At 41.2% G+C, this 14,106-nt stretch overlaps 2 protein-coding genes across 3 annotated transcripts in view; one reads left to right on the forward strand and one right to left on the reverse strand.

Annotated features, from left to right (window-relative positions):
• Positions 1 to 7,134, reverse strand: part of LOC124123942 (syntaxin-6-like) — a 32,864-nt gene extending 25,730 nt beyond the window's left edge. Inside the window, exons 1-3 of the mRNA XM_046487147.2 lie at positions 6,845 to 7,134; positions 4,840 to 5,009; positions 4,457 to 4,551 (exon numbers count right to left, since the gene is read on the reverse strand). Coding sequence (XP_046343103.1) covers positions 4,457 to 4,551; positions 4,840 to 5,009; positions 6,845 to 6,879 — 300 coding nt within the window. The 5' untranslated portion in view covers positions 6,880 to 7,134. The remainder of the gene's footprint in view (positions 1 to 4,456; positions 4,552 to 4,839; positions 5,010 to 6,844) is intronic.
• Positions 7,135 to 10,823: 3,689 nt separating this feature from the next.
• Positions 10,824 to 14,106, forward strand: part of LOC124123940 (SUN domain-containing ossification factor-like) — a 79,023-nt gene continuing 75,740 nt past the window's right edge. For both annotated transcript variants that reach the window (XM_046487143.2, XM_046487144.2), the window contains exon 1: positions 10,824 to 10,990. In XM_046487143.2, coding sequence (XP_046343099.2) covers positions 10,935 to 10,990 — 56 coding nt within the window. In that variant the 5' untranslated portion in view covers positions 10,824 to 10,934. The remainder of the gene's footprint in view (positions 10,991 to 14,106) is intronic.

Below are 14,106 nucleotides of genomic sequence, written 5' to 3' on the forward strand. Positions count from 1 at the left end.
TGTATGAGGCTAATGAATGTGGCACCAGTGGATGAGGCTTCCTCTTTATCTGGGTAATGAATGTGGCACCAGTGGATGGGCCTTGCTCTCTATGAGGGCAATGAATGTGGCACCAGTGGATGGACCTTGTTCTGTATGAGGGTTATGAATGGAGCAAAAGTGGATGGGCCTTTTTTTCTGTATGAGGGTTATGAATGTGGCACCAGTGGATGGATCTTGCCCTGTATTGGGGTAATGAATGTGGCACCAGTGGATTGGCCATGCTCTGTATGAGGGTAATGAATGTGGCACCAGTGGATGGGCCTTCCTCTCTATGAGGGTAATGAATGTGGCACCAGTGGATGGACCTTCTTCTATATGAGGCTAATGAATGTGGCACCAGTGGATGGGCCTTTTTCTGTATGAGGGTTATGAATGTGGCACCAGTGGATGGATCTTGCTCTGTATCAGGGTAATGAATGTGGCACCAGTGGATGGACCTTGTTCTGTATGAGGGTTATGAATGTGGCACCAGTGGATGGGCCTTTTTTTCTGTATGAGGCTAATGAATGTGGCACCAGTGGATGGACCATGCTCTGTATGAGGCTAATGAATGTGGCACCAGTGGATGGATCTTGCTCTGCATCAGGGTAATGAATGTGGCACCAGTGGATGGACCTTGTTCTGTATGAGGCTAATGAATGTGGCACCAGTGGATGGACCATGCTCTGTATGAGGGTAATGAATGTGGCACCAGTGGATGGATCTTGCTCTGTATCAGGGTAATGAATGTGGCACCAGTGGATGGGCCTTGCTCTGTATCAGGGTTATGAATGTGGCACCAGTGGATGGATCTTGCTCTGTATCAGGGTAATGAATGTGGCACCAGTGGATGGACCTTGTTCTCTATCAGGGTAATGAATGTGGCACCAGTGGATGGGCCTTGCTCTGTATCAGGGTAATGAATGTGGCATGAGTGGATGGACCTTGTTCTCTATCAGGGTAATGAATATGGCCCCAGTGGATGGACCTTGTTCTCTATCACGGTAATGAATGTGGCACCAGTGGATGGACCTTGTTCTCTTTGAGGGTAATGAATGTGGCACCAGTGGATGGACCTTGTTCTGTATGAGGGTTATGAATGTGGCACCAGTGGATGGGCCTTTTTTCTGTATGAGGCTAATGAATGTGGCACCAGTGGATGGACCATGCTCTGTATGAGGCTAATGAATGTGGCACCAGTGGATGGATCTTGCTCTGCATCAGGGTAATGAATGTGGCACCAGTGGATGGACCTTGTTCTGTATGAGGCTTATGAATGTGGCACCAGTGGATGGACCATGCTCTGTATGAGGGTAATGAATGTGGCACCAGTGGATGGACCTTGCTCTGTATGAGAGTAATGAATGTGGCACCAGTGGATGGACCTTGTTCTATATGAGGCTAATGAATGTGGCACCAGTGGATGGACCTTGTTCTCTATCAGGGTAATGAATGTGGCACCAGTGGATGGGCCTTGCTCTGTATCACGGTAATGAATGTGGCACCAGTTGATGGACCTTGTTCTCTATGAGGGTAATGAATGTGGCACCAGTGGATGGACCTTGTTCTCTATCAGGGTAATGAATGTGGCACCAGTAGATGGGCCTTTTTCTGTATGAGGGTTATGAATGTGGCACCAGTGGATGGATCTTGCTCTGTATGAGGGTAATGAATGTGGCACCAGTGGATGGACCTTGTTCTCTATCACGGTAATGAATGTGGCACCAGTTGATGGACCTTGTTCTCTATGAGGGTAATGAATGTGGCCCCCTGTAGATGGGCCTTTTTCTGTATGAGGGTTATGAATGTGGAACCAGTGGATGGATCTTGCTCTGTATGAGGGTAATGAATGTGGCACCAGTGGATGGACCTTGTTCTCTATCACGGTAATGAATGTGGCACCAGTAGATGGGCCTTTTTCTGTATGAGGGTTATGAATGTGGCACCAGTGGATGGATCTTGCTCTGTATGAGGGTAATGAATGTGGCACCAGTGGATGGACCTTGCTCTGTATGTGGGTAATGAATGTGGCACCAATGGATGGGCCTTGCTCTCTATGAGGGCAATGAATGTGGCACCAGTGGATGGACCTTGATCTGTATGAGGCTAATGAATGTGGCACCAGTGGATGGACCTTTTTCTGTATGAGGGGTATGAATGTGGCACCAGTGGATGGACCTTGCTCTGTATGTGGGTAATGAATGTGGCACCAGTGGATGGACCTTGATCTGTATGAGGCTAATGAATGTGGCACCAGTGGATGGACCTTTTATGTCTGTATGAGGCTAATGAATGTGGCACCAGTGGATGGACCTTGTTCTGTATGAGACTAATGAATGTGGCACCAGTGGATGGATCATGCTCTGTATGAGGTTAATGAATGTGGCACCAGTGGATGGGCCTTGTTCTCTATGAGGGTAATGAATGTGGCACAAGTGGATGGACCTTGTTCTATATGAGGCTAATGAATGTGGCACCAGTGGATGGACCATGCTCTGTATGAGGGTAATGAATGTGGCACCAGTGGATGGGCCTTGCTCTGTATCAGGGTAATGAATGTGGCACCAGTGGATGGACCTTGTTCTGTATGAGGGTAATGAATGTGGCACCAGTGGATGGGCCTTTTTCTGTATGAGGGTTATGAATGTGGCACCAGTGGATGGATCTTGCTCTGTATCAGGGTAATGAATGTGGCACCAGTGGATGGACCTTGTTCTCTATCAGGGTAATGAATGTGGCACCAGTGGATGGGCCTTGCTCTGTATCAGGGTAATGAATGTGGCACCAGTAGACGGGCCTTTTTCTGTATGAGGGTTATGAATGTGGCAAAAGTGGATGGATCTTGCTCTGTATCAGGGTAATGAATGTGGCACCAGTGGATGGACCTTGATGTCTATCAAGGTAATGAATGTGGCACCAGTGGATGGACCTTGTTCTCTATCAGGGTAATGAATATGGCACCAGTGGATGGACCTTGTTCTCTATCACGGTAATGAATGTGGCACCAGTGGATGGACCATGCTCTGTATGAGGCTAATGAATGTGGCACCAGTGGATGGATCTTGCTCTGCATCAGGGTAATGAATGTGGCACCAGTGGATGGACCTTGTTCTGTATGAGGCTAATGAATGTGGCACCAGTGGATGGACCATGCTCTGTATGAGGGTAATGAATGTGGCACCAGTGGATGGACCTTGCTCTGTATGAGGGTAATGAATGTGGCACCAGTGGATGGGCCTTGCTCTGTATCAGGGTAATGAATGTGGCACCAGTGGATGGACCTTGTTCTATATGAGGTTAATGAATGTGGCACCCGTGGATGGACCTTTTTCTGTATGAGGGGTATGAATGTGGCACCAGTGGATGGGCCTCTTTCTGTATGAGGGTTATGAATGTGGCACCAGTGGATGGACCTTGCTCTGTATGAGGGTACTGAATGTGGCACCAGTGGATGGGCCTTGCTCTCTATGAGGGCAATGCATGTGGCACCAGTGGATGGACCTTGATCTGTATGAGGCTAATGAATGTGGCACCAGTGGATGGACCTTTTTTGTCTGTATGAGGCTAATGAATGTGGCAAAAGTGGATGGACCTTGTTCTGTATGAGACTTATGAATGTGGCACCAGTGGATGGACCATGCTCTGTATGAGGTTAATGAATGTGGCACCAGTGGATGGGCCTTGTTCTCTATGAGGGTAATGAATGTGGCACCAGTGGATGGACCTTGTTCTATATGAAGCTAATGAATGTGGCACCAGTGGATGGACCATGCTCTGTATGAGGTTAATGAATGTGGCACCAGTGGATGGGCCTTCCTCTCTATGAGGGTAATGAATGTGGCACCAGTGGATGGACCTTGTTCTATATGAGGCTAATGAATGTGGCACCAGTGGATGGGCCTTTTTCTGTATCAGGGTTATAAATGTGGCACCAGTGGATGGGCCTTGCTCTCTATCAGGGTAATGAATGTGGCACCAGTGGATGGACCTTGTTCTGTATGAGGATAATGAATGTGGCACCAGTGGATGGACCTTGTTCTCTATCACGGTAATGAATGTGGCACCAGTGGATGGACCTTGTTCTCTATCAGGGGTATGAATGTGGCACCAGTGGATGGGCCTTTTTCTGTATGAGGGTTATGAATGTGGCAGCAGTGCATGGATCTTGCTCTGTATGAGGGTAATGAATGTGGCACCAGTGGATGGACCTTGTTCTCTATCAGGGGTATGAATGTGGCACCAGTGGATGGACCTTTTTCTGTATGCACACTGCTCATTTCTCATATAAATATACCAAGCAAGTAAATGTTCCAGAATTTTAATGAAATGAAATTCTTTTGTATTAGAAACCATGCAGTCAGCTGCCTGATGTAGTTATAATTACACTGATGTGGCAATGCCAAGCTTTAGAATGACAGCCACAAACCTGACTCACCTTCACTGTCCATTTGGTCTTGTCAATGAAACTGCGTCGTTCTTTCAGCTCAAATTCATCAATTTTGAATTTCTTTGGATTTTTTTCAACAATACCTGTGTTGAGATTAAGGAACACCTCCAAGAGTTTACTGTGTGTTTTTACAGTGCCGGTCACTAATACCAATCCACATCTTCTTGACAAAAATAAAGAAAACAAACATCTTTTGCTGATGGGTTTACCATGAGCTAAAACCTTAAAAGTGAAGAAAATGGTTCCCAGCTAAGAAAGTTAACTTAAGCTTAAAGACCACTATTATCTTAATTATTGGCTATAGTTCATTATCTGCAAAATCTAACTTAAGTGTCACAGGACTGCTGTAACATGTTTAACACATAGGATACCAACAGTTTCTTCTAGATCTTCCAAGTCCCATTCTATACTTCTCAAACTGTTCCGTAATTCATTTGTGGTCCATTCCAACTCTTCTTTTGACCCCCCTCCTGTCTGTGAGTGCAGCTCCCTCCAGCGCGTGTACAGTCCACCAGCTGTCTGCAGCGCCTTCTGCACCTCACTGACAACACATGACGCACCACTGTAGCAGTACTTTCATCTACATTTCTCAAATTGCCTTTTCATTACGTCATTACTTAACAATGCATAAACATCAACTATGATTTCTATAATGTTTTAACAAGAAAAACCCTGATAACACATAGGCCCAGATCGGCTCTAATACATCATATGGAATCTAGTATATGATAAATAGGATGTTTCTTAATCCTTTCGCATAGTTTTCATATCTTATATTTTGATATTTACCATGTTTATTAGTGGATGAGAAAAGGTAACTGTATACATTTGATGCTTTTGTGCATATGTATGGAATTGAAACAAATTATATAGAATATGATCATGATGATGATAAATGATGTATTTTATGCAGTTAAAAAAATTTGTTAGGTAAAGGAACACAATGTTTTCAATTCAATATCTACTCAACCAACCATGCCATTCAATATATCACATCTGCTAACATGCTAAACCAATATATACAGATATGGGTAGTATAAAAATTTTACAAGATAAACAGCATCTGAGTTTGTTAAATTTCATGGCACTGAAAAATGGGAAAGTATACTAAATAAGACATCTTGTGAAACAGATTGGCAAGAACATATATTGATGGCAAAAAGATGCACTCAAAGTGAAGATATTAGATAGTTTCAGTTAAAGATTATTCATTACATTCTTACAACAAACAAATATTTATATCAATTGGATATGTTGACTCTCCTTTGTGTACTTTCTATACAAATCAACCTGAAACTATAATCCATACGTTATATGAGTGTGAATATGTAAGAAAGATTTGGGAGAAACTGTACATTTGGATAAAAACCGTTGTGGAAGGAACCATTGATTTGAACAGAGAAAATGTTTTGTTTGGATTTCAAGACAAACACAACAACCCATTGAATATTGTACTTTTAATAACAAAACAAGTAATATACAGACTATGTAGGAAAAGATTAATGCCACGTTCTGAACACATACAGCATGAGATAATTAGTTATTACAAAGATAATGTCATTTACAAATAGTAGCTATGCAAACTTGTTTAGTTTCTGATCTTCCTTCCACACTTTGTTTAAAAACCAATCTGTAATAAATACTGATAATAAAGCATGTTGACTTTATAGGCAAGAATTTATATATATGAATAGCTGTATGCTTCTTGAATATAATGTACCACAATTCTATTGACATGACATGTATACCATGGTATACATATGTACCTGCTGAGATGAATAAAGAAGGAAAGTAAAAAAATATTTTTAAAATGTTTAATCAATGGTAAGTCCAATAATCAACTTGGAATGCATGTTCCACAGGTTTGTCAAACGAATCCAGCACATGAACCATGCTGGAGTTGGTCAGCTACACATGATCACATGTAGGCTACACTGGTGTATGGTCAACATCCTCAGTGTCACAGGTTTACAAAGTAGGATAACATTTTTGTGAATATTTATGTTTGCTGCCTCGTCATTATCTGTTAAAAAGATGATGGTACTAGTTAGATCAATCTGCACATGCCATGTGTTGATCCAACTGGAAGCGACATAGAGGGTCTGGGCGTTTTACCTTGTGGATTGGCATGAGAAGATCTAAAGGTGCGTCGGCAAAACCTTCACAGGCAATAATGGCAAATATATCGTATGAACATAACTTGGAACATGTAAAATGAACATAAACTTGGAATATGTAAAATTATGTTGCAAGTGCTTCCAATCTGCTAACAGATTTTCATGTTTGGGACCATGCTTGAGTTGATGTGGCGGCACAAAACAGATTCAATGAATCATATATTTCTGAAAATCAAGATCATACTTAATGCTGGCTTACCCTCGTACGACGAAAAATGGATCTTCAAGTGACATGTTTAGGATATTAAAACCAGAAGCCAAGTAAAAACTGAAACTGTCACAAAATGACAACAAACTCTGCGTCTAATAACATGGCGACAGGAGATTCGGTGTGACGTCACTGGGGTTTCCCCGACCGACTTCCGGGATTTCCCTCAGACATTTGGAAAGCTGAACAATTTTGCTCGCTATATATATTACCCTCGCTCTTGATCATAGGCATTTTCTACGATGCTTTGATGTATATCGATTGCATATCAATGTTACACACACTGGATGTCCACGGGTAAAATAATCTCAAAACCAGCCAAAACGGACCAGTTCCAAAATGAAACATGCACTTTGGTCAAAACGCCCCATTTTTAAAAAAAAGATTGGACATTGGAGCAAACCACTGAAGTAATTTTATAACTGGAATGTTACAAAGAAATGGATTTACACCAAAGGGAACTAACTGATCATTTCGAGAAATGGCTGTTAATCGAATATTTTGGATTCTCCATTGGGTGTACGTGTATGTATATGTGTAATATGAATGTGATTGTGTGTTTGAAAAATTTGACAAATATTACATAAAGTAAGACCAGTCCGAAAACCAACAAATCATTAATCTATCACGTCTTGACGAGACTCATTGGATGAGGTAGTCTTAAGCTTCTTATTTGTTTTTCAAAACCTTGCTTTGGCTTGCAATTTGTCAGAGAACGTGAACGTGACTTGTTTCAATTTCTTCAAAACATTGTTGTTAGAACCTGCTTGTGTTTGGTTCGCCTTTTTGTTGTTTGTCTACTACTTCGGTGTTCTATATGGTGCGACGTCGGGAGGTCATTGTTTTGACAATTATAATTTGGAAATACTGGCGCTTGCCTAGTTTTGAGAACTATTAGCATATAGGTTTATCTACGTGATACATCTGGTACTCGCGTTTGATCTGATCTCATTTGCAAATCATTACAATGGTCCTTGAAAAAAATCTTTTATCGGCAACATAGTAAAAGCCTGGCTATGTCCAACTATTACAGCATTGATGAGCTCACAGGTTTATTTTGCCGGGTAAGGCCCCTATGCAGAGGTATCACCTTGGTGTCCATGGTGGGTATAAACTGTTGGAGAAAATCATCTTGGAGAGAATTTAGCAGTACGTCAAATGTATGAAGCCCAATTTCCCACATAATTGTTACAGTGTGGTTTCAGACTGGTGCATAGTACAAACACAGCGACGTATATGTATTACAAAATATCATATGATTCTTGTTGGATATTTAGCCGTCATACCCAACTGTCCCATAGTGAGTCGTCATACCCAACTGTCCTAGTGTGTCGTCAAACCCAACTGTCCTTATGTGTCGTCAAACCCAACTGTCCCGTAGTGAGACGTCATACCCAAATGTCCTAGTATGTCGTCATACCCAACTGTCCTAGTGTGTCGCCATACCCAACTGTCCTTGTGTGTCGTCAAACCCAACTGTCCCGTAGTGAGTCGTCATACCCAAATGTCCTAGTATGTCGTCATACCCAACTGTCCTAGTGTGTCGTCAAACCCAACTGTCCTTGTGTGTCGTCAAACCCAACTGTCCCGTAGTGAGTCGTCATACCCAAATGTCCTAGTATGTCGTCATACCAAAACTGTCCTAGTGTGTCGCCATACCCAACTGTCCTTGTGTGTCGTCAAACCCAACTGTCCTAGTGTGTCGTCATACCCAACTGTCCTAGTGTGTCGCCATACCCAACTGTCCTTGTGTGTCGTCAAACCCAACTGTCCCGTAGTGAGTCGTCATACCCAAATGTCCTAGTATGTCGTCAAACCCAACTGTCCTAGTGTGTCGCCATACCCAACTGTCCTTGTGTGTCGTCAAACCCAACTGTCCTAGTGTGTCGTCATACCCAACTGTCCTAGTGTGTCGCCATACCCAACTGTCCTTGTGTGTCGTCAAACCCAACTGTCCCGTAGTGAGTCGTCATACCCAAATGTCCTAGTATGTCGTCAAACCCAACTGTCCTAGTGTGTCGTCATACCCAACTGTCCTAGTGTGTCGCCATACCCAACTGTCCTTGTGTGTCGTCAAACCCAACTGTCCCGTAGTGAGTCTTCATACCCAAATGTCCTAGTATGTCGTCATACCCAACTGTCCTAGTGTGTCGCCATACCCAACTGTCCTTGTGTGTCGTCAAACCCAACTGTCCCGTAGTGAGTCGTCATACCCAACTGTCCTAGGGGGTCATCAAACATAACTGTCCTAGTGTGTCGTCAAACGCACCTGCCCTTGTGTGTCGTCAAACATGACTGTGTTAATGTGGCGACAATCCTAGGTGTCCTAGAGGGGGCATTTGAGACTTTTTATTTTATCATATTTACATATTCTCTACGATTGTTGGGAATCACATAAGACCTATACAATGCATTTACATTCTCATCGAAACATAGAGGCATACTACTGCACTATTTCCTCTTCGATCTGACAGAAGATAATTTTCGTTTCTTTGTATTTTAATTTTCTATCTTTTGCTCTTTACAAGATTTGCTCAGTTAACGGCTTTACGGAGAGGTGATGACAACTTGGGTGTAAGTACCTGCATAGTCGCACACAAACATAGTTCTATACCATCTGACACGCATGTAGTATCATCAGCAAATTGTGACAGCAAATAATCAGTGTTGCCTTTAAGTTTGTATTGTTTCTTATAAGGGTTTCCAAGATTTCCGCACATAATTAAAAGACATCCTCTAGATATATGAAAAGAGGCTGTTCTCTACACTATAATTTGTAGCAAGATAACAAGGGGTACAGGGGGTTTAATCCGTCCCGCGTAAGGTTTTATACCACGTGCCGGAAGAATCGTATAACAAATATTGCAAACAGGATCAAGATGTAAATAATGTGACGAAGGTAAACAAAAACAGGGCTATAATGAGAAATATAATATCATAACCTCTTTTGTAAAAACCGAAATTATACCAAGTTTCAAATCGGACCATTCTCTAATAATGATCACAATAAAAATATCAGATTTAAAACGTGGTAAAGGTTTTTGAAAATTAAAAAATGTTATTATTATTATTATAATTATTATTATTATACCCTTGCTCGTGGGTTTCACCGAAGTGGCAAACGTCTGAGACCTGCATCACTTCGGGCTTTCCTCCCACATTAAGCTGGCACGCCATGATATAACTGGAATGCTGTTAAAGCGGTGCCAAACCCAACTTACTCACTCACGAAATACAGGGCATGCTAATGCGCTCGATCTACAGCAAGAAGGTCTGGATTCAATGAAGAATGGGGGAATTAACAGACACACTCTCTTATAATACCCTCAAACTACAGGTAGGTTGCCATTTTCTGGAGAGATATTTCAGTAACGGTATGTTCACTACACATATTTCAACCACATTAATACATTTGTATTGCAAGAATACGCTTACAAACCAGGTGATTAATTATTTTCTCCTCGTGTCAATCCGTGAGAAAACGAAGGACATTACGGAAAATACTAATCCATTCGTGACCGACCCGTGAATATTCCGGGGTAGAATAGGTCTTCAGCAACCCATGTTTGCGGTAAAAGGCGACTATGCCTGTCGTAAAAGGCGACTATCGGGATCGGGTGGTCAGGCTCGCTGATTTGGTTTATGCGTGGATCGATGCTCATGATATTAATCACTGGATTGTCTGGTCCAGACTTACAGACCGCCTTCATATAGCTGGAATATTGCTGAGTGCGGTTACACAACAAACCGACCCACCAACCAATCCATTCTTGACCAACTCGTGTTATGGGACAAGCAGGTTACGGAAAGGGGCGAGTTGTGACGAATGATTTCGCATTCGTGACCAACTCGTATTATTCCGGGACAGGTTACGGAAAGGGGCGAGTGGTGACGAATGGACTGATCTATAACTAAGGGAGGCCACTCTATCACCTGGTGGCTGAATTAAGAATCAAGAGTAGATAAACGATTGAAATACACGTCAGTATTTGACAGGAAGACCTCGTTTACTTATGAACACGTTGAGAAGATCACCATGTTTTGTCGTTTATCTGTATTCCAGACAATGATGTGATGGAAAATGAGGAAATTTAGTGTTAGTGTTCACATTCTCGTGGCAGTTTTATATTTTCAAAGGTAAATCTTTATTTTACATTTACATTTCATATTTTACCACAGGCGCAGTAAACAGACAGAAAGACCTCATGTCTGATTCATTGATTGAACACCTGTGTCTGGCTATATTCGTTATTTGTCAGGTAGTGACAGCTTATAAAAAACTTGCAATTACCATTGACACACGTCCTCTAATATTTCAAACACGCTTTTGATACCAACACGTTAGGTGGGCTCGGAATACTTATCAAATTAGTGAACATGGTGAAGCAAGGGCAGGTGTTTTATTTTTTTTTCATATTAGCTGTGATTATAAAATCTATTCACCACCCAGTAGTATAATAATAACTAGACATTTGTCTCAAGAAAAAAATACTTTGTATAGGAAAATACATATTTATGCTGTCTTGGATCCTTAGGGTTTGTTGTGTTAGGGTGGGGCAACAGGGTAGGTTACCCCACCTCTATCCTTAGCCCATTGATCCTTCAATGAACATAAAGGAGAAAATATTCAATTGTGGCTCTAGTTAGGTACCTACTTCCTATCAACAGCCCCATCGTCAAGGTTAGGCACCTGTTTCTGATCCTGACTGGCGAGCGACCTGTCATCACAGAGGACCATTGATCTCCACCCCAAGTTATAGCGTGCATGTGATAATGACTCATTTCACTATTGGTCGTTTTCATTAGAAAAGTAACGTCTCTTCCTAAAATAATGATCAAAGTTGACTGGTTAGGTAATATAAAAAAAAAACAACCTTGCTCAAGTGTGACTTTTCAAAAGACACTCGGGGTGGGGATGGTGATGGGGGATGTCACATTACTAATTAATGTCACATACACAAAAATCCAACAATAAAACATCTCAATGTGATCATATTACGAATATATGTGCATGATCATGTGACACATGCTGTTTGGACAATGTAGACAATGTTGATTACTAAAGGGAATTAAATCAACAGGAAAGACCTATTTCCACTGTTTTGACTCCCTCTTGTCCCATTATAAACAAAAATCAATTCAACCTTATGCATGGACAGAAATATGTGCATTTGCTCATAGTTTCCCCCAAAAAGTTATTGGAACATTAGGTGAAGGAATATTTCTGAAATAACACGGGGAAAACAATAGGGTTAGCCATCTCATCACATGTGTATTACCTGTGTCAGAGACCATCTACCGGTATATGGTCTCTGCCTGTGTATTGTGTAATAATTCAATTCTATTTTGTGTGGATATGTCAGGGCTCATTGTCCATTTTTCATCTCCACTGAAGCAACAAGGTTTATGATGCTGAAACCAGGATGATAACGACAGTGATGTATCATCATGTAGATTGTAATCTGCCTGTCTCTATACTTATGCTCATGTTCTGTTGGCAGTTATATATTCTTTGGTAAGTAATTCATTATTTGTGTTATCAACTCTCTGTAGCTCCAAACTTAATACGGTATGGCCATTATTCTGGCTCATACTCCAATCACAGGAAGTTTCAGCTGTTCACGAAACATCAATGTTCATAATCATGATAATCATGTATCCAGTGAGGGGAACAGAAGTGAAAAACCAACACTCACCTTGATTCTGACCCAGTTTATTGTTTATATATAATTAAGGATTGACTGTGTATTTTTTTCGGTTCATTGAGGTATGAAACGAAAAAGGGATGTGCAAACTGTATGAATCGGCATAGCGTATTCTTCCAAATGTTTGCACATTGGTTTTTCTATTCATACCTCAGTGAACCAAAAAAATACACAGTCAATGCTTATAATTAAATTCGACAACGTGAAACATGTTTATCTACAATAGTTTAACCAAAATCAGTTGTATATGTCAAAACAGACAAAAATGACGAGATTGATAAACATTCCAGGTGTAGGAATACATACTGTGGCGTGACATGAATCAGTTGATCGTTTAATTTATGCACATGACTTGACACGCCTACACAGTAAGTAGCCAATCAACGGAGAGAAGGATCAAAACAATGTTCATTGGACCTGTCAGTTAAGGCAAGAGGCGAAAAGAACTGCAACAGTGAGACTGTAACGAACTGGAAGAAATATCTCCGGGAGAAGGCGGCTGTTTCAAATAACATGGTCAGTTACCGCTAGATTCAAACATTACTTCCCTGATTACGGTAAAACACGGTAGGAAATATGCTGGTCAGAAATGAAACCCGAAGACATGAAATTTGAGGCAAGCGGGGAAAAAACAAGCGATCGAGCCTGCACGTTTGCTGTTTCATTCATTCTCCGCCTTCAGTTTCAAAGGGTAGTTTGGACAATGAATATGCATTAAAGTCGCTAAATGTCCTGTGCATGACGATACACATACGCAGAAAGGGAATACTCTCGACTGTAACATTGGGATTCCCCATCATTCCGCAGTAATAAAAGTAGTGCGCCTCAGTGGGCGTGGCTTAATTTTTTACATTCATTGGGAAATGAATGCAGTAACACGTGACCAATTCAGCTAATCAGAATGCAGGAATTTCAAAGAACACAACGAAAATTTAATTATTTAGAGTTAATAATTTATTATTTCATTTAACTGTAATTTTAGGTGTCAGTTTATGTTGAAACTTGCCATGGAAACTCGCAGATTCCAATCACTCTCTTGGGTGAATCTAAACAGGCTAGTTCACAGGTTTTATATTTTCCTCAAAATCCATCTACAGTCGACTTTCCCCTTTCTGTTGTCTGTTATCATGATTATATCACATTGTGAACTTCTTGACACTACTGCAACCTTTGGCAGGCTCTTATCTAGCCAGGTCACAGAACATGCACCAACCAGAGAGCCATGTTGAGAATGTCAATTTTACTCCTTGTTAGACATTTTGGCATGAATAATTATGATAGTAATATACTGTTAGTATATCATGGTATGTGGTTTGAGAAATAAAAGATAACAGAAACAATGTTTCAATACTATATCTTTGTAATATATATTTAGAATGAATCCCATTGTGTGGCCACACATACAAACTGCACATCCAATTTGACTAAATTGCTGCATGAACAATCATGTTTATCGACAAAAACAATTTTGGCCAATCACTTTGATGCTTAATTTGTGCAAGCATGAAACACTAGGCACCATAGTTAGACAAGTTTGAACAGACATTT

This window comes from Haliotis rufescens, unplaced genomic scaffold, assembly GCF_023055435.1.
Source record: "Haliotis rufescens isolate VD_foot unplaced genomic scaffold, xgHalRufe1.0.p SCAF_8, whole genome shotgun sequence".
Classification (NCBI taxonomy): Eukaryota; Metazoa; Mollusca; class Gastropoda; order Lepetellida; family Haliotidae; genus Haliotis; species Haliotis rufescens.